Genomic DNA, 24775 nt, shown 5'->3' on the forward strand with positions numbered 1-24775 from the left:
AGTTACACTTACAGTATTTGGCATCTTTCCCACTGGAGGTCCAGGAGTAGTTGAAGCCTCGGGTAGTCAGGTCGTAACTGCTGGCTGAAAGACAAAATTTTCAAAATTCCACTTTCTTATAAGGCTGTAATTTAATTTTACTTTGATGTGCTGAATTTTTAAACGATATGACTTTGGGGAAATCTGAAATTGAAAATATGCTTTGCTACACAGGAACACTAGCTGGCATAATAAGCAAAAGTCTGTAGTTTATGTTTAATGCCAACTTGTCACTGATTTTCTTTCTTTTTCTGTTCTTGTCACCAACTCAGATCACTGGGAGTACTGTAAAGATTACTTTAATATTACCTTAAAAATCCCAGGACAAATGAAAAATACAATATAATAACAAATCACCAACCCATATTTTTAAGATTACAGTGATTGGCATATCAATATAGAGTCACCAGATAATAACTTGCCACAGAGTAACTCAAAACCAAAATATCAACATCAAATGAAAAAATATAACATTTTGCCCAAACCTCAATATTATCATAGCAGTAGTGTTGTGTTGTCTCTTTTGAGTCACATGAGGAAAGCCTTGCTATACTCACTTTGAGCACTTGGAAGGGTGACGTTTGGAGTCGATCTAGTCACATCTACAAGGGCTGTTGAAGATGGAGCTGGATAACCTACTTTGCAAAAAAATTCCCAAATTGTCATAGGTATTTACTTTCACATGTTTAAATATGCCACTATGCTTAACAAGGGTGGCACGTAGAGCATGGAGTGTTAGAGTTGGAAAGAATCTTAGTGAATACATACTCTAATGGCTTCATTTTATAAATTATGAAACTGAGTTCAAAAGTTCTATGCTTGTGGTTACACACCCAACATTCACACTTTCAAAATATATTGTTTTAGTGCTACTGTGTGCAAGACTATTCGACATTCAATGAACAATGAAGACAAGGTCCTCACCCTCATGGAACTTATCTTGTAGTGAATCTTCACAATTGTATATAATATTTTCCAATACTAAATATGGTTTCATATTTACTTCAATTCTTAGTTTTCAAAATCATCTCCATCTTTATAAGCCATCATATTTCCCATTCTCCTCCTCCCTCCCTTCTCCCCAAAATGAAAGACTAATTCATATTCATTTGAAAATACCTCTGGATATAAAGCAAGGTAGATTGAAGAAGAAAAATACCCTACCACATCACACTGAAACATGTTTATGTCTCTAGGGAAGACAAATCTTTAATAGATTTTTTATTTATATTTATTTCTCCTTTGTTCCAAAACATGTTCATGGTGGCTTACATAAATATGCAAGTGCAAGAAGATAAAAGAAGTGGATAGAAAGAGAAAAAAAGGGCAAGAAAAAATAAAGTTAGAAAAAGAATGTTGAGTTTTGTTGAAACCTGACTGGGGATATTACATAAAAGGCATTTCTTGATGTAGTGTTCTCTTAGTAGATATGGACTGCACATTTGGTCAGAACTTTCTAGTAACAATGCTAAGAAATAAAAAGTATATGTTATGACATTGGACTTCCCTGGTGGCGCAGTGGTTTAGAATCTGCCTGCCAATGAAGGGGACACGGGTTCGATCCCCGGTTCGGGAAGATCCCACATGCCGCGGAGCAACTAAGCCCGTGTGCCACAACTACTGAACCTGTGCTCTAGAGCCCATGAGCCACAACTACTGAGCCCACGCACTGCAACTACTGAAGCCTGCACGCCTAGAGCCCATGCTCTGCAAAAAGAGAAGCCTCCGCAATGAGAAGCCCGCGCACCGCAACGAAGAGTAGCCCTTGCTCACCACAACTAGAAAAAACCCGCACACAGAAACAAAGACCCAACGCAGCCAAAAATAAATAAAATTTTTAAAAAATCAAATATCTATAAATATATATATATAAAAGTGTATGTTATGCCACTGATGAACATTATAAGATAAATACAGTCAATTTTTAAGAGAAACACAGCTATTCTTTTTATTGTGATTAAAAAAATTTTCTCCCGTCTTTATAAAAAAGATACTGTAAAATGTGTACAATATTCTCAACAATATCCTTACAGTATGGCAGCCAATATGCTCATTCACCCTCAAGCTTTAGTTAGTAGTGAATAGCCTGGCAACTTCCCAGGTACCTCAATTCTGGGAAAGGGCATGCCTTAAATAGAAAACATGGGTAATCAAATCTCTGAAAGAGGTATATATAAGATAAATAAATAAATGGCATTGTGGTTCATAAGAAGCTCACATAAGAGATGACCAACAACAATCGTTTTGCAATGCAGCCTACCAATGAACACCAAAGACATACTACACACCAGCTCCATGAATACAGTTAGATACGGGGAGATGTGTTATAGGCTGCCTCACATGATGCTGTATGAGGAACGAAAATGGGCAGCCAGCAGCAGGATGGGCAGAAAAAAGTATTTTAAAGACAGGATATGCACAGCTTCATTTATCCAACGAATACTTATCGAGTTCCCACTATGTACTAGTGTTGGAGACAAAGTGCAGAGAATGAGAGTTTTTGCCCCTGCCCTTATGGAGTATACAATTTAGTGAGAATAAAGGTCAATATGGCAGATTACTGGTCGACCACCAAACCCAGTCCTCTTCTTTCTGGCACAGAGAAACTACACTTCCTAGCGTCCTGTGCAGTTAGGTGTGGTGGCCATGTACCAAGTCCCAGGCAATGGACTGTGAGTGGGAGTGATGGCTGTCACCTCAAGGCTTGTCCTATAAAATATCCCACATATGATCCCCCATGATCTTTCCTCATGTACCATCCAGGTATTATGACGTAGAGTGACTTGGAAGTCACAACTTAAATGTGATAGAGCTGCCACAGCATGGGTTATAGGACAGAGCACTCAGCTACTTGCTTGGCCTTTTATTGGTTCTTTCTGTTAGGATAAGTACATTTGTATTATATCAAGTATAAATGAGCAAAATGAAATGTTGGAATTTGTTGTTACTGTAGTTTGTTTTCTTTCCCTCACAAATAGTATAAAGAGAATTGCAGTAGAAGATAAGTACTATGGTAGAGAAAATGCACTGTGCTGTGGGATTCCAGAGGAGGACACATAACCAAGACATGTGAGCTCAGCGAAGGCTTTATGGAGGAAGTGACATATCAACTAGGCTTGAAGGGTGACAGGAATTAGCCAGACAAGTTGGAGAAAGAGGGCAAGCAAGGAGCAGAATATCCCAAGCAGTGTGGACAGAAAAGGTGGGAGAGAACTGAAGCCCGATCAGAATGTTGAAGGCACTCTGTGAGAAGAAAAGGGATGAGGATGGAGAAGTAAGAAGAAGCTACATCCTTAAGATTCCACGGAGGAATAATACCAAACTAGACCTTAACAGATGCTCTGACCCCAGGGTAAGTGAAGGGTGGCCTGGACTATAGCGTGAAGGCTGTGGGGAAGAAGAGAAGTGGACAGGTTTCAAGTGTGGGCTCTACAGGCTTGGTAAATGGCTAAATGTAGGAAATTAGGAAGAGAGAGAAGTCAAAATAACTTCCAGTTTTCCAGCTTGGGCAGATTTTTGGATCAAGGCATCATTATCTGAGAAAATAAACAGAAAAAATAGCTTTGGAAGGGCAAGAGGCACGAAGATGAAATAAATTTTGGACAGATTGATTCTGAGTGCATATGAGACATTCAATTCCAGAGGGTTGAGCATGTGAGTCTGAATCTTAGGAGTAAAGTTAGGCTGCAAATGAGTATTTGTGAGACATCAGCATGTAGACAGTAATTGGAGTAACTGAGAGTGCCAAAGAAGGTGGGTCCTGGCAGAAGAGAAGAGGGTCTAGCATGGAACAATGAGGACCACTTCCATGTAAGGTACTGGCAGGAGAAAAGGAGATTGAAAAGGAGGACCCCAGGGAGGCAGGAGGAAAGCCAGGGGCTATGGCTTAGAGAAGCCAAGGTGACGGAGGGTTTCCAGACGCAGGGCCAGTCAGTCCAATTCCGCAAATATTTGTGAGTGAGCGCTGTGTGCCAGACGCTGGGTCAGTGCAGTCAAATGCTGCCAAGAAGACAGATTCCCTTCTAGCTCTTAACTGCTAGGAAGCCATTGCATTAGACTTGCATATAAAGCCTAAGAGACAGATTTGCAAACCACCTGGAGATGTGCAAAAGCAGTGTAGCTTAGCTATTAAAAGCATGAATTCCAGAGCCAGATACCATGAGCTGAAGCCTCGCTTAGTTCTAAGTTAAATGTATGATCTTGGTAAAGTCTACTGACCTGTCTCTCTTTCTTGTATTCCTCACGTCTAAAATAACAGTACTTTTCTATAGGGTGACTGTGATGATTGAGAAATCATCACTCGTATGAATTCTGGTAGAAGAATGCCTGGCGTGAGGTAAACACTAAAAAGTAATTTTAGAAGCTATACAACAGGTCATCTGCAGTTTAGTTCAGGTGCTGAAAACACAAGCATATCATAGCAATAGACGAATCTCTTGATGAGTTCTACCATTGCCCCACTTTCCTTGGTCTTTCTAGAAGGACTCTGATTCCAGGTAACCAATCCCTCCTCCCCAGGCTGGCCCAAGTCAAGAACTACATTCTAAAAGGCTGCACCAGGAAAGGGCTGTCTGGGGTGAAGAGAATGGCAGTGTGCTGGGCATTATCTCTCTGATGGCGTAGTGATGCCTCCTGGCTGAGTCACCTGCAGCTCTTCTCTTCCACCTCACTGAGCCCCCGTGGCTCAGATTCTCGTGCAGTCACTGTAACTTCCAGCTCACTGCCTCCTACTGCTCATCAAGACAAATGGCAGGAAAAAATGCACCAAAAGGCTGGCGGCAGGATACACGAAGTAGCTGTAGGGCAAGCTCAGACTGTCTCAAACTGAGTATTGGGATCACATTCCTGGACACCCCAGAACTGCTCTTAGGGAATTGAGCCCTGGCGTTCTCCCACTGGCCTACCCTGGTCAGCAGTCGAATAGCACGGAGGTCAGCCGCTGTTCACTCCCTGTGAGCATTTGGCTGGCTGTGCTCCACCACGCCCTCTAGAGGAAGGCCCAGGAAGTCTCTGCATCAAGAGCAGCTATGCTTCTCCTCTGCAACTGGCTCATTACGATTTTGTGAACCTATGGATCACAGAGTGAATTTGAATTTCTTTCTCTCATCGAGATGGCTTTATCTTTGTCCCTCTTTGCAGTAATTTCTTCAGTTATCTGTTTTTAAAATTTTTTAAGTAAGTTTACCTCGTAACCATACAAGACAAAGTAAAAAATGCGCAGAAGAAAACTAGCCATAAGTAATCATTGGATACTGTGGGATACTGAGAGATATGATGTGCTTCTCCTAATTAATATAGGAAGAAAAGGTGAAAGAGGAAGTGAGGAGGGGAAGGGAAAAAGAAGAAAGACTATCCACGTTTTAAACAATTCTCAGAAGGATGAAAGAAAGAATGATCCCTTTACTCTGGAACTCTGTTCCTTGTATAGGAGAAAGTGTGGCTTTCATTGTCAGTCATAGTCTCATCTCTTATCTCCCTTCCCATGGGCCAGCATCATTCATTCTTCCTCCCTCCCCCACTCTCTTCCTCTCACTGGGAGAACTGACTTTCACAGTATTCACCAAGTGACTTAGTAAGTGAAAGCAGAAAGGAATGGTTTTACAGTGGTGGTACATCATAACAATGGTGATGATGATGATGAAGAAAAAGAACGAGGAAGCAAAAATCAGAGAACTTTGTACTTATTTGTGAGCTACCACCATCACCTAGAGATCTCAGTCTAATGTGCAACTGCCAGCCACCTTTGAAAGTACTTTTCACTTAGAAGGAACAGACATTTTCTGATTGCCCACACTGGGTGCTAGCACTGATTAGTAACACATGATTTGATTCTGGCAGGATTCACTGGAATCCTGATGAAGTATGATAACTGGGAATTTCATTTGTATTAAACGGACTGATTAAATGTTCTCTTCTAGAGGTCAGAAAATAATGTGACATAAATCCTTACTTACTGCAGATTTACTGCAGGGGAAGAATTCATTTGTTTGATTCCGTCTAGCGAGTGTTGTTCCTGGACCATGGGAAGAGGAACACTGCCTCGGGCATGCATGCTGTCTTGATCTTTGCCTCACTGTGTCTCTTGCCTGGTTTAGATAACAGCCCTACGCTTCCTCTCACAGGCAGGCCTGTGGAGTTTGTTGAGGGCTGAATCAGTGCCATAGCTTCTGGGAACAAAAGGATCAATGACAGCTATCACTATCTTGAGGGAGCCCAAGGTCATTTCAGTCTTATTCGTCTCCAGCTGAATTTTGTTTTGGTCTTGGCCTAAGGGTCTGTGCCAAGTTGCATAGGTTATTGAAAGAATGATCCCTTTAATCTGGGATTTTGCCCATCATGCAGAAGTCAGAGCTGAAGCCAGCTAGAGATAGCTTTACACCGATGGTTCAAGGTTAAGGTCTCTTGGCATTACATGACACAACCTCTAACAATCTCAACGTTGTTATCTCTTGCTACTCCCTGCTTACATTCTTTCATTTATTCACCAAGCATTTGGGAGCCTCTATCTTCCAGGCATTGTACTTGGCACTGGGGATACAATGATTAGCTTCCCTGGAGTTTAAGTTCATGGAGGATATGGACATTAACCGGAGAATCACATAAACCAATCCAAACAGGAGAACATTTGAAGGAGAGAAGGCCTAGTCAGAGTCCCAGGAAGGCTGCCCTGAGGAATGTAGAGGGAGAATGGAGGCAGGGGAGGGGCTGTGGGAGCTTTAAGGTAGGGGACACAGCAAGTGCAAAGGTCCTGGGGTGGTCTACACACTGTGGTTTAGTATTAGCAATGTGTGGTACTTGTCTATTCCAGGGCTGGGCCTTTACAAGCCCTCAGAAGTGTTTGTTCTGTGTGTTGAACTGAACAGAGTGTTGCCACAGTGCACATCCATGGCCTCAGCAGCAGCAGAACAGTGATCAAACTGTGGCACACTTGGGGCTTCCCTGGTGGCGCACTGGTTGAGAATCTGCCTGCCAATGCAGGGGACACGGGTTCGAGCCCTGGTCTGGGAAGATCCCACATGCCGCAGAGCAACTGGGCCCGTGAACCACAATTACTGAGCCTGCGTGTCTGGAGCGTGTGCTCCGCAACAAGAGAGGCCCCAGTAGTGAGAGGCCCGCGCACCGCGATGAAGAGTTGCCACAACTGGAGAAAGCCCTCGCACAGAAACGAAGACCCAACACAGCCATAAATAAAATAAATAAATAAAATTTAAAAAAAGAAAAAAGAAAATGCTATTTCACTTACAAAATTAATTAAAAAAAAAAAAACAAAAAACTGTGGCACGCTGGTGGCAGCCAATGCTGCTTGTTTCTCTGAGCTGTTTTCTTTTGTTTTACTTCTGTTTCTGAAAGCAATCCCTTCCTAGAGCCTGACCTAGAGATTCTGTAACTAGAAGAGGACATATGTATCTGCCAATCTCTTGACATCAAGTACAGCATTTTAAAAGACTTGCCTTCATATTCCTTTCAGTCAAGTCTTTAAAAGATTTGTATTACATATTTCAGCATGCGAATAAGCCATACTTGCTTTTTGTCTTTTCTGTTTTAAGGTTATGTTTACACTCACAATATGGCAAAACCTCTTCAGCATTCAATAGTTGGTTTTATATTATGAAATACTACGTAGGCAAGTAATATGCCAAACCCAGTGACAGACAGTTGTTTGCTTTGTTTGCTGGTTGTTTATTTCTTCTTCAGTTTGAATGTTTATTGTTATTTAACCTTGTACATGTCCAGAGGTACATAATAATGATCCTTGGTTTCCAGGAAAGAAGAAGGGGTTTAGAGGAAAACACTGCTTAGTACAAAATGGCTTGCTATATTGATTCATAAACTGCCATGAGGTTAGATGAGATTTGAAACCTTTTGAAGCCCATTTCTATTAAAACTTAAAATGCTTTTTCACTAACGTTAAAAATTACCCCTTTATGCTATCACTAGAAATTCAGTGAAGTCAGAAGACAGCTCCAATCAACTCAGAAGACAGTTGTGAGTTGGATGGAGGAGACAGAGACATGTTCTATAAGAGCTAATTCTGGTTGGCTCCTTGTGACATTAGGAAGCAAAACCCAATCTCTTAACCTGGACCCTTGCCATCTTCCCAGTGACCATCCCTCTCACTGCCGGAGAGGGAAAGGCAGGGAAATGCTAGAGGCCCCATGTGGATTAATTTGGGGAAAATATTGAAATATTTTCCAAACAAGTTAATTATTTAACATCGACTACTATGTGCCAAATAAAAAAGACAGGTGAGCAGTTGTGATGTAAGTGGAGAATAAAGGATAAAATGGTAATGACAACAACAAAAAAGAAATATTGATTTGGTCATTGCTTCCTCCTTCAAGGAATTAAAAAATACAAGTAAAAGTATTGATTTATTTCAAGGTTAATTTTGCTCACTGGACTCTTCTTTTGATCCCGGCCTACTTCTTGGACTGGACTGTGTGAGCCTTAGCTTTAGAGTTGCTCTTTATGCATTTTTACATTTCATACTCTTAATAACCATGTGAACTAGAAAATATTACTTCTGGTTTTTTAAATATAAGAAAACAGGATTAGAGAAGTGAAATAACTTGCCCTAGGTAACAGAGCTAGTAGGTGGCAGAGATAAGAATTGAACCCAAGCCTGTCTGACACCAAAGATTATATTCAATCCACTCTGGTAGCCTTAAAGTGTAGTTAGGCGTTATGGTTTATCACAGGCTATTGAATATAGTTCATTGTGCTATATAGTAGGACCTTGTTGTCTATCCATTATACATAATACTTTGCATCTGCTAGTCTCAAACTCCCAGTCCACCCCTCCCCCACTCCCCCTCCCCACTGGCACCCACAAGTCTATTCTCTATGCCTGTGAGTCTGTTTCTGTTTTGTAGATAAGTTCATTTGCATTCAATACCCTGTGATACACCATAATGGAAAAAGAATACGAAAAAGAATGTATATTTATGTATAACTGAATCACTTTGCTGTATAGTAGAAATTAACACAACATTGTAAAACAACTATACTTCAATAAAATAAAAATTTTTTTAAATTAAAAAAAAATAGTATAGTTAGCCTTGTTAACAGCATGGAGGGAAACGCTAGAGAGCCCCAGGCAGATTAATCGGGGGGAAATTTCTGAGAACCAAGATTTAGCTGTGGAAGAGCTCAGTCATGGTCCCTAACACACAACCACTCAAAACAGAAGGCCTTTATATCCTCTGCTTTTCTCCTCTCTCCTCTCTCCCATCATCACCTCTTAGTTTCCTGTCATGAGACTACCCAGTCTTTGGGCCGTGACCAGGTGCCTTTTTCTTTAGGGAGACTTCTTCTGCTCTTTCTAAAACCCTTCCCTTGTTAATCACTTTCTTCTTTGTACTTTAGAAAATATCCTTACCCCACCCCCAAATGTTTATGGAGTTATCAATACTTATTGAGAACCATGTGTTATCACTGTTCTAGGCAATGGAGAGACATCAGTAGACAAATCAAACCAAAAAATCCTGCCCTCGTGGGATTTACTTTCTTGTGGGGAAAAGCCAGACGAGTAAATTATACAAGATGTTAAAAGACACTAAGGAGAAAAATAAAACAGGGAAAGAGGACAGGAAGTGAGATAGAGGGTGTTACAGTTTAAAATGAGTTGGTCATGGAAAGCCCCACATTGAGAAGGTGACATTTGAACAAAGATTGGGAGAAGATGAGGTGTGAGCCATGTGGATTTTGGGGGGAAGAATTTCCAGGCAGAGGGAATGAGTGAAAAGGCCCTGAGGTGGGAGCACCCAGGTCATGTTGGAGGAACAGCAAAGAGGCCGATTTGGGTGAAGCCCAGTGAGCGAGGGGGAGAGTAGAGTAGTGGGAATATAATAAATTGGATATAACATGTGAAAGCCAACTTTATAGATATCTGCTTTTTCTCACTGCCCACTCTCCTCCTCCACTCATAAGACCATGATCATGGTGGGTTTCATTTACATCCGAATCCATCTCAAGTAGAAGTAGACACATAATTCTAGGGTTTTTTTGTTTTTATTAAAACACACACACACACACCCCAAACAATTTAGACAAAGACAGACTGGTTAATTACTCAACCACTTTATTTCCTACCTTGGGTTCCCTACCATGTTCCCAAAGGGATTTAACGGAACTAATAATAAAACGTTACATTTTGACACTATGAACCAGGTACTATATTACCTGGTGTTTTACATGCCGAGTCTCCTCTGTTGCTTTTAATAACCCATTAAGGAAGGCACTACCCATGCTAACACTCTTCCTTTTCTTCTTTCTCTTGTCTTTCCCCATTTTCTTCAAGCATCCTCACCTTGGCCATGTTTTTAGAACTCTGTTTATTACTTGTCAATCCATCACACCATTGCCAAGAACTACAGCTTTCTGTGGACTATCTCAGTGGGTAAACCATCACCTCATCATGTTTGCTTCATTTTCAATGAATTTATTTTACTTACAAATTTTTAAATCTTTTAAATAAAACTGTATATGTGTACACATGATGATTTGATATACATATACATAGTGAAGTGATTACCATACTCAGCCCGTTAACATGTTGTCTCTTTTCACATAGTTACTTTTGTGTGTGTATGTGATGAGAGCATGTGAAATCTACTCTTAGCAAATTCCCAATATTCAATACAGTATTATTAACTATAGTCATCATGCTATACATTTGATCTCTAGACTTACTAATCCTACTTAACTCCAACTTTGTACACTTTGACAAATATTTCCCCTACCTCCCTACCCTTGCTAACTACCGTTCTACTCTTTGCTTCCATGTATTTGACTCTTTTTAGATTTCACATATAAGTGAGATCATGTAGTTCTTTTTCTGTGTCTACCTTATTTCACTTAGCATAATGTCCGCCATGTTCATCCATGTTGTTGCATATCATAGGATCTCCTTTTTTAAGGGCGAATAACATACATATATATATATACACACACACACATAAATATATATTTTTTATCAATGGGAACTTAGGCTGTTTCCATATCTTGGCTACTGTGAATAGTGCAGTGAATATGGGAGCACAGATATCCCTTAGAGGTGGCTTTCATTTCCTTTCTGTAAATACCAAAATGAGAGATTGCTGGATCAAATCATAGTTCTACATTTAAATTTTTGAGGAACTTCAAAAACCGTTTTCCATGTTTTTCATTCTATTTTCTATTAAAGGCTACATCAATTTACACTCCCATCAACAGTGTACAAGGGTTCTCTTTTCTCCATATCCTTGCCAACACTTATCTTTAATTTTTTGGATGATAGCCATTCTAACAGGTGTGAGGTGATATTTCATTGTGGTTTTGATTTGCATTTCCCTAATGATTAGTGATGTTGAGCACCTTTACATATACCTTTTGGCCATTTGTATGTCTTCTTTGGAAATATGTCTGTTCAGGTCTTTTGTTCATGTTTTAGCAGGTGGTTTCTTGTTTTGCTATTGAATTGAATAAATTCCTTATATATTTTGGATATTAACCCCTTATCAGATATATGATTTGCAAATATTTTCTCCCAATCCATAGATTGTTTTGTATTTTGTTGATTGTTTCTTTTGCTGTGCAGAAAATTTTTTTAGTTTGATGTAGTACACTTGTTTATTTTTGCTTTTGTTGCCTGAACTTTTGGTGTCATATCAAAAAAGTCATTGCTGAGGCCAGTTGATGTCAAGGAGCTTTTTCCCTATGTTTTCTTCTAGGAGTTTTACAGTTTCAGGTCTTATATTTAAATTTTTAATCTATTTTGAGGTGATTTTTGTGTATGGTATAAGAAAAGGGTTCAATTTCATTCTTTTTCATGTGGATATCCAGTTCCCTAAGCACCATTTATTGAAGAGACTATCCTTTCTCAGTGTGTATTCTTGGTGCCTTTGTTGAAAATTAGTTGACCATATTTGCTTGGGTTTATTTCTGGGTTCTCTATTCTATTCCGTTGGCCTACATGTCTGTTTATGCATGTACCATACTATTTTGATTACTACATCTTTGTAGTATAGTGAGAAATCAGGAAGTGTGATACCTCCAACTCTGTTCTTCTTTCTCAACGTTGCTTTGGCTATTTGGTGTCTTTTGTGAATATGAATTTTAGGGTTGTTTTTTCTATTTCTGTGAAAAATGCCATTGGAATTTTGATAGGGACTGACTGAATTGAATCTGTATATTGCTTGGAGTAGTGTGGACAATTTAACAATATTAATTATTCCAATCCATGAACATCGGATGTCTTTTCACATGTTTGCATGTCTTACAATTTCTTTCATCAACGTTTTATATTTTTCAGTGTACAGATATTTCACTTTCTTGCTCAGATTTATTCCTAAGTATTTTACTCTTTTTTGATGCTATTGTGAATGAGGTTGTTTTCTTAATTTCTTTTTTGTTGTTGCTGGTGTCACTGAATTTCTTTTAATTTTAACGGATAATGCAGAATGGAATTTTCAAATGGGACTCTTTGTACCTCCATTTTAGGTGAGGTCCCAAAGGCTAAGAATGATATTACAGGGCAAGTCATCCTCACTTCTAAAGTAGAGTTTTAGATCACCTATGAAGGACATGTGAAGATAGAGTAGAATGGGTTCATCAGTTCTGGTCCATCATCCACCTCAAGGCTATGTAAGGGGATGAAAGCAGCCCTGGTGAGGATTTCTTTGGAGAGAGTTGGGGTGCTGTGAGTCAAGTCCCTTTTCATGGAGGAGGGAAAGAAGAATATGCTCCCTTAGCTTAGTCCAAGTGAAGTGTGGGTTCAAGAGACCACTCAGAGCTCTTGACCTGCATGTCCTGGAGTTTGGGACAAAGGGGACTAGTGCCCTACTCAGGCTAAAGAGGCTACACTGGGAGCCTATGCTTAAGTAGCAGTGCTAAATGGGCGTAGAGAAGAGAGATATGGCCATACTGGGGAAAAGGAGCACTTCCCCAAACAGGAGACCAAGGTACATGTTTTCCCAGACAAAATAGAATGCCACAAAAAGAAATCTCACCCAGGAAAAAATACTAAGAGGAATAAAAAGCTCCCAAGCTGACAAACCCCCAGAAGCTAACAGGCAGGGAGGGGAGGAACGCAGAAGACCGAAAGAGAAGCATGGCCCATCAAGGGGACAGCATCCACAGGTCAGTCACAGATTTCTGAAATCTGCCCAAGTGCCCCCATGAGGTCAAGATGGCAATTTTAATTTTCCCCAGCCTTAGGGCACCTAAGTCAGATTACGGTCAGCCTGACAAGGAAGGTCTTTCCTTACCTACCCCTCCTCTTTTTTCCCCATTTCATGATCTCCAAAGAAAGAGTCAAGCCAACAACTAGGAGTGGAGAACAGGATGGAGCCAGGAAATCTCAAAGACATCTCCCATGTCTGTCCCTTACCCACCCCCCCAGACATAAAAGACACAACCTCACATCCCAGGCTTCCACAGCTGAGGTAGACCCACACTTGGTGGGAAGGAGGGAGAAAAGTTCTGAACTGAATTAACTTTTGCAAATTTTGACATTACATTGACAAGCTTTTAAAATTATTGATACAAATCTGTTCTTGTGGCTGAAAGGGACCAGATAATATTTATTATATGAAAATCACCAAAAAAGCCAAGGAAAAGAATTACCTAAAATTTCTTTCAGAGGCTAGGTAGAAATTCAACAGAGCTCATTTGGACAGGAAATGATGGGGCAAAAGAAAATTATTTTTTTCTAATCTACCCAGTTCAGTTTATTTATTCAACTAAAAGCAGAGGTAAAATTTATTTGTAAGTTCACGCTGCTGCTGTCATAGTGATCGAGTTCATCAAGCTCAGTTGTCTAAGACTTTGCCTATTCTTATGTAAAATTAAACATGAAAATTTAACTTATTTTCTCAAATAGTAATATTTTCACTTGACCTTCCATTCTATTGACATAGCATTTATTGACATAACTACCCAGTCTCCTTGACAAGTGCGTAATTGTACTCCAGTAATTCACCTGCAGCACAAAGAGGCTTTAAACCTACAATGGCACTGACTGGAAAATTGCACTTAAAAGAATATAGGTCAGCAAATACATCTAAACACATCCAAGTCAGCCTCATCAACCCCCAATGTCAGGATAAGGTGGATATTGATCCTCAGGTCAACACAAAGGAGATGTGTGGTGTAAAATCTTAATTTCTACATACAACTGTTTTCCCATGGGAGGCAGATAGTTTGGGGAACATGTGCTCACTGAAGGACTAAAGGCAATATGTATTTCTGAATTACTGGTCCAGAAAGGATTTGCAAGACTCCTTTGGGGGAAGATGACAGTAGGCAGGACAGAGCTCGTCACACATCATGTGGTGTGTTCACAGACACTCAATAATTAGGAAATGAACTGAATAGGATGTCCAATAGCTTTTCCCCAGACGTACCTCACCCAAAAGGGGGAACACTGAATAAACACATACGCAAGGTAAATCAGTCATCAAGGAGGCTACCCTTGACTTATGGGTGACAGGAACGGAAAAATTGAGAAATTCTTTAACAACCTGTAAAGTGCGTCCCAGGTGAATGGTGGTGAGAAAGATGTAATGTCCAGAATTTCCGAGGATTCAAGGGAGAGCACTGGAGTTTTGTATGGATTCTGTACATATCTCTGGGCAATAAGAATTATAGTATAATGATGTTGAGAGGAAAAGGGGTAACGAATGGAGGAGGGTCTTTTTCTCCAATTTATTTCCAACTGAGGAAATGTCAGCCCCACTTCTGGAGGCAGAATTTCTCAGAAAGCACTGGTCCAGAGAGGGAAAGATTAATATAGACATAGCTGTCATACTGACCTTTTCATAGCAGCAATACCAGCTTCACACTAGAAGGGATTTATTCAATGTCTAACGACATTTATTGGGCACCCATCATGTACTCTCAGAGGCAGTAAGACTCGGGCTTTGCAGCTGACTGTTTAGGTTGTTTCACTTTCTGCACGACTTTGGGCAAGTTAATTATTAACCTCTTTGTGCTTCAGTATCTTCATCTGTAAAATGGGGATAATGACAGTACTTATACCATTGTGTTTTGGGGAGGGTTAAAGGAGATAATACATTTACTAGTTTAGAATAGTGCCAGGCACATCAGAGGTACTCAAATATTAACAAACATTGTTAACATTATTGCTTAGTACTATAATACAATCATGGCATTTGGTAAAAATTTTTAGGTAATTACTAGAAAAATAAAACCTGGAAAGCCCTTGTGTGATAGTTTTATAAAAATATTTTATTTATTCCCCCACGTTTAGGCAGACAACCTTGCTGAGGCTTCTGTCACACACAGAACTCTCAATTTCTACATATGCCCATTCTAGTTCAGACCATTATCACTTTAAATCTATATCATCTGGTCGTCATCATTGGGTCTTCTGTTTTACTTACATTTTTTATATACTCAAAAAGCCATAGTGGATGTTTTTTGATGTTCAGATCACAGTTCGAATCCATAGCCTATTAACCTAAGCGCACCTCCACCTGGTTCCACCTCACCTAAGCAACTTGCAGCCCCCTTCCCAACAAGCATTGTCAGCACTCATCCTGCTTGTCTTCCTAGGCCCTGCATGCATTTTATTTTATGTCTTTGCTCAAGACCATTATATGAAGATCTGTCTCTCATCTTTCTTCTATTTGAGTCTATATTTCTTTCCAGACCCCCTGCGCAACTTTCCTGATTCTACTCTCCATGTCCCCAGAACTCATTTACTTTTCTTAATTTTCAGTGCTTGGATACATATGATAAAGGCAGAAATTATCAGACAGCAACAGAGGTGTCCTGACCCTTGAAGACAGGTATGGCATGACCAGAGAAGGTGTCAGAAGTTGCTATCACAAACAAATCACATAGGCTTCTCATTGCCTTGCAGAGTCTCTCTGGGACCCCCCTCTTCACTTTAGAATATCCAGATCTACAACTGATCTAATCTGCTTCCCCTGTATTTGTGTTGGACTAATCTCATCTAATTCCAGGTTGATCTCCCACCCATTTCTGACATGCTTTCTCATAAATTAGTAGTTTCATTGCATCCCCTGTGGAACTACTTCCTTCAGTCTGTACCCTTCCTCTCTGATCCCCCCACTCGCCAAGGATCAGGTGTGCTCACCTGGAGAGCTGGCCAATGGTTAGAATCAGACTGGATATGGTATTTCACTCAAAGCTTCCAGGAGTAGAAAGATCCAGACTGTAAGGATTATCTAAGTTTTTAGAGAGGGCTTAATATCAAAAGTAAATGCCATCAGGTCCAAGAGTTGTACACAAAAATAGGAGGCAAAGCCAAAATGTCTATGGCATGGTGGCCAGTGAAATGGGAGGCTAGGCAAGCGGGTCTGGCTAGATTGTAAGCTCTGTGCAGCAGGGGGCCTGCCTGTCTCATTCATTACTGTATCCCAGCGCCTCAAAAATTCCTGGCTCGTTGTCAACACTCCGTGTTTGTTGAATGAAAGAAGGTCTTGGATGACTGCTACAGTCGGGGCTGGCGTTTCTGAGGCTATGCTCTCTGAGGTTTCTGAGGTTCTGCTCTCTGAGGCCACGTAGTCTAGAGGCAATTCATGGCCAGTGCGTTAGAAGGCATAGGGCTCTGCTCAGGGCAATGGAAGGTTGGAGTTACGCCAGTACTGTCTCATCCTAGATTCGTCTGGGGTCTCTATGGCTCCATGCAGGCTTGTCTCATCTCACCACTTAGCTTGTCAGCCTCCTGTCTTTTCCTAGGACAAAGCTGCGAATGCAGCTGGCACTCAGAAAACACCAGTTAGTTCAGGTTGAATTGAGCTGGGCTTCCCTGGGTAACTCTTGCAGTTGGCTGTGAGTTATAAGGTTCCATTGTTTCCATTACTTTCTACATTTGTTTCAAGAATATCCTTTCATTGAGGAAAAAAAGAATACGAATTGGATGTTTGCAGCAAGATCTGTAGCTTAAAAATTATGACTGAATTATATAGTTCACTACATCTTAGAATTTAGAACAAAACCATAGCCTTTTGAAGTTGGTTTCCATGACATGTTCCACCTCATTTCCTTTCTTAAAAGAACACAAGGGCGAATCCTACCAGCTTCTGAGACAGCCAGTCATCATGTGATTTCACAATTACCCTCCAGATTGCCAAGATGAAATTTAGATTTTTCAGTTGTAATTCAGTGTTATTCTAAGCAAATAAGTTTCACTTAGATATAAGCAGCCATTGATTTAACATGTTTTTTTGACATATAAAAATCAGACTGAAAATTATTCCAAACATTATCTTGTTACTACCTTGACAGAGGTCCAGATTTTGTAAAGTGAGAAATAGCTAGTCTTATTATACCCGAGCCTGGAACTAAAACAGGGTTTCTCAACCTCAGCACTATTGACGTTTTGGACCTGATAATTCTTTGTCCTGTCTTATGTTGTAGCATCCTCAGCCTCCACGTAACAGATGCTTGGAGCACCGTCCCTTCCCCCATTTTGGCAACCAAAAATGCCCCCAGACACTGCACATGTCCCTGGGAGGGGGGCGGAGGCAAAATCACCCTGGTGAGAACCATTGATCTAAAACAGTCCTGAGGTCCAGTGTCATGGGGCCTTATTTTTAAGGAGGTCTTTTGATTCTCCAGAAATTTCCAAACTGTATCACCTTAGTATGATAGCATATCAGGTAGCATTTTTTCTGCTTTTAAACAAATATATTTATTTGACTGTGCTCTTTCAACCTCTCTAATACTAGTGCTATATTAGATTGTAGACTCCTTAAGGATAACAAATGTCCTTTCCTTTTTCTTGAACTTCTTCACAGAAATAAGAATGGTGTTTGAACTGATGGAACAATTTAGTATATGTCAACTAACCCCACAGAAAACTGAGCTAGAAGAAATTCATTTGTGCTTTCAATTAGCAGAATGGATATGCCATGACAGCATGATTCTTTTTTCTCTTTTGTTCACTGTTGTATTTCTAGCACCTAGAAGAGTACTGGTACATAGGAAGGGCTCAGTAAACATTTGGTGAATGAATTATGTCACTTCCCTTCTAAAAAAATGTTTAATGAGGTCCCTCCCATCTCTTAAGGTATAACATTTAGAATCCTTAGACTGGGTCTGAAGGCTCTCTTTATTCTGCAGTTTCCAATCTTCATCCCTGCTTCTCTGCTACACAATCCCACTCCTCTGACCTGAACTTACTTACTAAAATTTTCTCAAATCCCCATGAATATCTTCACCAATGCACAACTGCTCATTTTGTTCTCTGTGTTTAAAATGTTTTTTCAAGCTCTTAATAGTCAAATAAATACAATACATACTTCAAGGGTCAGCTTATTTCATCTCTCTTTGTAACACTTCCTGACTCCACGAACTCATAGGCACCTTTCCATACTCAAAGCTTAAGACTTCTTGGTCCGTATCTCTCCCTGAGCATTTTAATTCTATAAAACACTGCACCTTTCACCTTACTATTCGGACTTATTTTCATATGTGCATGTCATCTCTCTCCAAGTACAAGGCAACTTTTTGAAGGCAGAAACAAATTATCATCTTTTTTTGACACCATGGAGTCTATTAAATGATATCTACATAGTGAAGGAACATTATTCTCGTTTATTCTTTTTCATTCATTTATTCAACTAATATTTTTGCATGCCTACTCTGTGCTAGGCATGTGTGAGGAAGCAAAATAAATATGGTCCCTGTCCTCATGAAGCGTTTAGACCATTTGGAGAAAACATAGCATCTAATGTATTGAGAACTAGATTTATAGTCAGAAGACTTTGGTGTGTATACTAACTTTGCCACTTATTAGTCATGTGGTCATTTAAGCTCTCAGCATATCAGTGTCCCCATCTGGAAAATGGAAATGGTAATGCTTACTCTGTCTACCTCTCATAATAAAGAATATCAAACCACATTGAAGTTTAGGTGCAAACGTCTTCTAAGTGATAGGATGTGGTTGTTTTAATTTGTCCACAAATTCTTTGACACTTTTTCCTTCAAGAAGTGGAGCCCAATTCTCCGCCTCTTGAGTATAAGCTGGACTTAGTGACTTGCTTTTAACAGATAGAATATAGCAAAAGTAATGGTGTGCAATTTTGCAGACTGGGTCATAAAAAGGCAGGGTGGTTTTGTCTTGGCGACTCTATTCCTTGAATTACTTGTTCTGGGGGAAGACAGCTGCCATATTGTGAGTAGCCCTATAGAGAGGCCCATGTGGTGAGGAGCTGAGACTTCCTGCCAACGTGTCCAAGCTTGGAAGCAGAGCCCTCAGCTACAGTCAAGCCTTCAGATGACAGGAGCCCCAACCAACAGCTTGACTACAACCTCATGAAAGAACCTGAGCCAACCACTCAGCTAAGCTGCTCCTGTCTCATGTGAAACCACGTGAGACAATATATGTGTTATAAGTAGTTAACTTTTGTTTGGGTAATTTGTTATACAGCAATGGATGGCTAATACATAGAGTACTAACGAGACTTAAGGTATTAATGTTGAATATGCTAATATTTGTTGAATGAAGAATATCATAATTTACTATGGTTTATTGCTGAATGATGAGTTAAAAGTGGAAGAAAAAGAAGCATAAAAAAAGGAAAATTACAAAGCCTTAAGAACTAGGAAACAACCAGGTGGATGTAAAACTTCTGTTGGGTGATTTGCAGGCATTTCTCATCCTGCCACATGCTTCATTTTCTGAGAAATATCAACCTGTGACAGTGGCTGCAGGCTATGCTAAAGGCTACAGGCTAAAGGAATTGTTCATTCCTACTGACTGCTTTGTCTTATTCCATTTTCAGTTCTCATTTTGAGCTAAAATTGGTAGTTGAATTAAATAAGAAATAAAAAGCATACTTCGACTCTATGTAGAACATCCTTTTCTGTGTTAGAGAAAGTCACCTTGGTTCTTTGTTAAACAAAAAGGCCATAGATATGGAAATTTATGATTTGTTTGCATCAATGCCAACTTCTGAAAGTCACTGCTATCCCTTTGCCACAGTAACACTGACCCAGCCTGAACTCCATTATTAATAATGCCACTAGGAGGCTGAATTCAAGTCCACACCAGTCAACTTTGTCAAAATTAATATGAACCAGAACAAATTTAAATTTAAAACTATCTACCCACCTCTGGTCCACCAGATCCCCATTTACAACCAATTTCTTAAACACCCTACTGAGAACATAGTTGTGGAGGAGGACCGTCAATTTATTAACTTATTTAATAATAAATAAAGAACTTAAATTTCTCATTGAAGATTTATTGACCCTTATTTTGCCAGGTCTTCAAGTGAAGGACTTTGGAAACTGTGCTAATTCATTTAATCCATGAGAATAGTACTTAACATATTTACCTGAAACGCCATAGACAAGAACAGGGCATGAATCATACAAATTTTCTGAAAATTTTTTCTTTATCAACCTACTGACTTAAAGGATTAATAGCTCATGGGAAGTAAAACAGTATGAAAACATCCTTACTTGTAGGAGATATGTTGTTGGCCGGAGAAGGCTGGGTGCCAAGGGTAGATTCTGTAGCATCAAGCAGAGAATCTCTTGGAGGGTTCACTGAGCCTGGAAGGATTAAATAGACATGGGTAATGAACAAAATATTGTGATAGGAAGATAAAGTATTAACTTAGTTCCCCCCAAACCTTTACTTATTCATCTAACAAATTATTATTGATTAAAAACCATCATTATTGCCCTGCTATGGGCAAGGCAGTGGAATTTAATGGTGGATGACAAAGACATGGAGCTTTCTTTAAAGAGCACACAGCCTAGAAAATAGATAGGTAGCCAGGCACTGTGTTTAGTGCTGTGACAGCAGAAGTGCAGGGTGCCACGAGAATGCAAAGGAGGGGCACCAACCAGCACTGAGAGGTCAGGGAAAGCTTCCTGGAGAAAGAGACATTTAACCAAGACCTGGTAAAATAATTACTGCAGCTAATGTTTTGAGGTATTTGAAAAGTAACCATACAGTTTACATATCCATAAACCCACAAAATTTTTTTTATTACTAAGAGTACAAACAATGATACAGCTCTCCAATGGGACACAACATCAATAAACCTAAGACTGATGGTATTATTGTGCTCTTTCTAAAATTTCTATTTTTTTCATAAAACTTTTATTTGGCTACAGCTTTTCTCTCTCTGTGTGTGGGGGGTGTCTGGGATGAAAGAGAGGCTGGTAAGATGTGACAGGGTGAGAGAGTGGCATAGACATATATACACTACCAAAGGTAAAATAGATAGCTAGTGCAAAGCAACCACATAGCACAGGGAGAGCAGCTCGGTGCTTTGTGACCACCTAGAGGGGTGGGATAGGGAGGGTGGGAGGGAGGGAGATGCAAGAGGGAAGAGATATGGGAACATATGTATATGTATAACTGATTCACTTTGTTATAAAGCAGAAACTAACACACCATGGTAAAGCAATTATACTCCAATAAAGATGTTTAAAAAAAAAAAAAAAAAAAAGAGGCTGGAATATGTTGTTTTACTTATCACATACATTCATGTCATTTCCTTAAAGTCTCCGTTATTGTACTGTAAAATAATCCTATTAGCATTTTAAAACAATTTACAAATGTAAGAAGGACCTATTGACTTTATGAATATGTGGATTAAATATAATTAAATGATGTCCAGGCTAGGGGATTTTGTGATTTTTCTAGATATCATGGCATTGGGTACAGTATCACACATCTGATGAGCTGTATCAATTATTTGGACATTTAATTAGAAATTATACTATTGTTTCTATTCTTTACTTTACTTTAAGGAATAAGTATATACAATTTAAGTTATGTCACTTGATAGCACATAGCACATTGGGAGGAATTTGTTTTTGTGATCTAAATGCATCTATGTTTTATTCTCACTGGTAGTTTGTTATTGCTGTTGGCTATAGGTAGTGCTCACAGCTGGCTGTGACTTGCTATTATAAATGATCCCTTGCTATTAATCTCTGAGGAGGTTGGAGGGTAGTTATATGGAGAATATGTGAATAGGTCAGCAGAATGACTATTCTCTTCCCCTTATGCCATCTGGGACAAGTTTGAACTCTTCAGCATGACACACAAATCTGATCACAATTTAATCCCACATTACACTCTTATCTTCATTTCCTGATGCTGACTATTATCTTTTACATCTCTTTAAAATCACATCCTCAGGACTTCCCTGGTGGCGCAGTGGTTACGAATCCGCCTGCCAATGCAGGGGACATGGGCTCGAGCCCTGGGCCGGGAAGATCCCACATGTCATTGAGCAACTAAGCCCATGCGCCACAACTACTGAGCCTGCGCTCTAGAGCCCACGAGCCACAACTACTGAGCCCGTGAGCCACAACTACTGAGCCTGCATGCCACAACTACTGAAGCCCGCGTGCCTAGAGCCCGTGCTCTGCAACAAGAGAAGCCACTGCAATGAGAAGTCTGTGCACCACAATGAAGAGTAGCCCCCTGCTCACTGCAACTAGAGAAAGCCTGCACACAGCAACAAAGACCCAACGCAGCCAAAAATAAATAAATACATTTTAAAAATAACATACCCTCAATCCAACAGGTAATATTTCAATCCAATTTACCAAACACAGTGTTCTCCGTGACTTCTTGATATTTGTGCTTACTGTTTCCTAATACTTTCCCATCCCAAACTTCCTACTATGTACCTCTCAGACTTGAAGAATCCTAGGGATCTTTGTGATGCACTCATAGCTCTTAATGTTTGCCCTAGAAAAGGCCTCATTACTTCATCACTATACCTCTCAAGAGAAGTAATTGTTTTGTTTCTCACTGTATTTCTGGTTCCTGGCAAATGCAAGTGGATGAATTGAATGTATACAGATTTCTTCTTAACATTCAAAGAACAAAGATCAACTTTAAGTACATATGTGACTGCTGGTGCGTCATAAGCATCATCTTCCAAAGTGTAACCTTAATGAGATGGAATGGACCTGGAAAAATAATGCTTAGGTGTTTTTCTCTGCAGATTGATTAGAATAGAGGTTGGCAGACTATGGCTAGGTGAAATCCCACTCACTGCCTACGTTTGTAAGTAAAGTTTTATTGAAACACAGCCATGCCCATTTGTTTATGTATTGTCTACCGCTGCTTTTGTACTACAATGGCAGAGCTGAATAATTGTGGTAGAGACCATATGGTCCACAAAGCATAAAAATACTCACTATCTGGCAGATTAAAAACAGAAAATGTTTTCCAACTCCTAGAACAGAAGTTGTTGATAGGTTATGCTCAATCCTAGATTTCCAAAACGGGAAAGAAGCATTTAGTTTTCATTTGTTGAATATTTCTATTTTAAGATATTATTTTGCCATGTTTCATCACCAGATATCTTTGTAAACTAAGGGGTTCTTGGTACATACAACCTCAGAGTGCATTAGGATGTTATTATTGCAAGATTTGCATTTTGAGATGAATCCTTTGCTCTGTAACAAAAGTGACGCACAGCTTCACTGAGGCCATAAAGAGTCCTTTTAGTTTCAGACTGGCCTATAAAGTAGAAACTCTGTCTTGGTCAAAACAAAACTAAGGGGGTATAAAAAAGGAGTGACTAAAACCTAACAGGGAAAAATTATTTCCCAAAACTCAAATGCAGAATTTAGCAGAAACACGTCAGCCAGTTTTCAGACCATTACATTTACCATAACGCTGTAAGGGGCTGGGCTACTGAGTACTCCATCCGTTCACAAGTGTGTCCATTCTGCACAGGCCTGGCAGGGCTCTCAGGACCACCTTCATGGGCAGCGGTGGCCATGTGTCTGTCCCACAAGGGCAGCTGGGTCAATTCTAGAGCTTCCTCAGAGCTTGAATCAGCCATTAGCTGGTCCACCCAGCGATGAACTGAGCCCCACGGTTTGCTAGGTCCTTGCTTCTCAAAATGTGGTCCATAGCATCTCTTAGGATCTTGTTAGAAATGCAGGATCTCAGGCCCTGCCCCTCCCAACCCCTCAACTTATTGAATCAGAATCTGCTTTTTAACAAGAACTTTGGGTGATCTGTATGTATAGTAAAGTCCTTTATTGATACTCTCAGTATTCCCAGGATCAGTCACGGGTATGAGGGAAATCATAAAACCAGAAATATTTTTCTGGTATACGTCACCTTAATATTCAGTGGTCCTCTCATGCCACTATCAAACTATCCCTTTTTAATCCTCTCTCCACATCCCAAAACACACATACACACTCTCACACACACACTGAACCACTCATCAACCCTTAACTCTCTTTGTATCCCAAAGGTCTTGATCTCGACAGTTACAGTTGGAAAGCTATTTAATCAACAAGACAGGCAGAATATTACCCACCCCAGGAGGTATCTGCACTCAACTCTTCTTTTTCTTTTCATAAATTTATTTTATTTATTTTATTTTTGGCTGCGTTGGGTCTTCGTTGCTGCGCACGAGCTTTCTCTAGTTGCGGCGAGCGGGGGCTACTCTTCTTTGTGGGTGCAGGCTTCTCATTGCGGTGGCTTCTCTTGTTGCAGAGCACAGGCTCTAGGTGCGTGGGCTCCAGAGCGCAGGCTCAGTAGTTGTGGCGCATGGGCTTAGTTGCCCTGCGGCATGTGGGATCTTCCAGGACCAGGGCTCGAACCCATGTCCCCTGCATTGGCAGGTGGATTCTTAACCACTGCGCCACCAGGAAGCCCCTGCACTCAACTCTTGAGCTGAAAAAAAGCAAACTATTCCCTCTACCCCCTAAAAAACAAAACAACTCTTTGTATATGCCAAAACATTGACTCCTCCACGCT

The 24775-nt window shown here is 40.1% G+C and overlaps 1 protein-coding gene across 1 annotated transcript in view; it reads right to left on the minus strand.

Annotated features, from left to right (window-relative positions):
- The window catches only part of CD96 (CD96 molecule), a 91296-nt gene that overhangs the window by 16047 nt on the left and 50474 nt on the right, over positions 1 to 24775 (minus strand). The window contains 3 exon segments of the mRNA XM_036849687.1: positions 13 to 84; positions 606 to 674; positions 20479 to 20571. Coding sequence (XP_036705582.1) covers positions 13 to 84; positions 606 to 674; positions 20479 to 20571 — 234 coding nt within the window.

Source organism: Balaenoptera musculus, chromosome 4 (genome assembly GCF_009873245.2).
Source record: "Balaenoptera musculus isolate JJ_BM4_2016_0621 chromosome 4, mBalMus1.pri.v3, whole genome shotgun sequence".
Classification (NCBI taxonomy): Eukaryota; Metazoa; Chordata; class Mammalia; order Artiodactyla; family Balaenopteridae; genus Balaenoptera; species Balaenoptera musculus.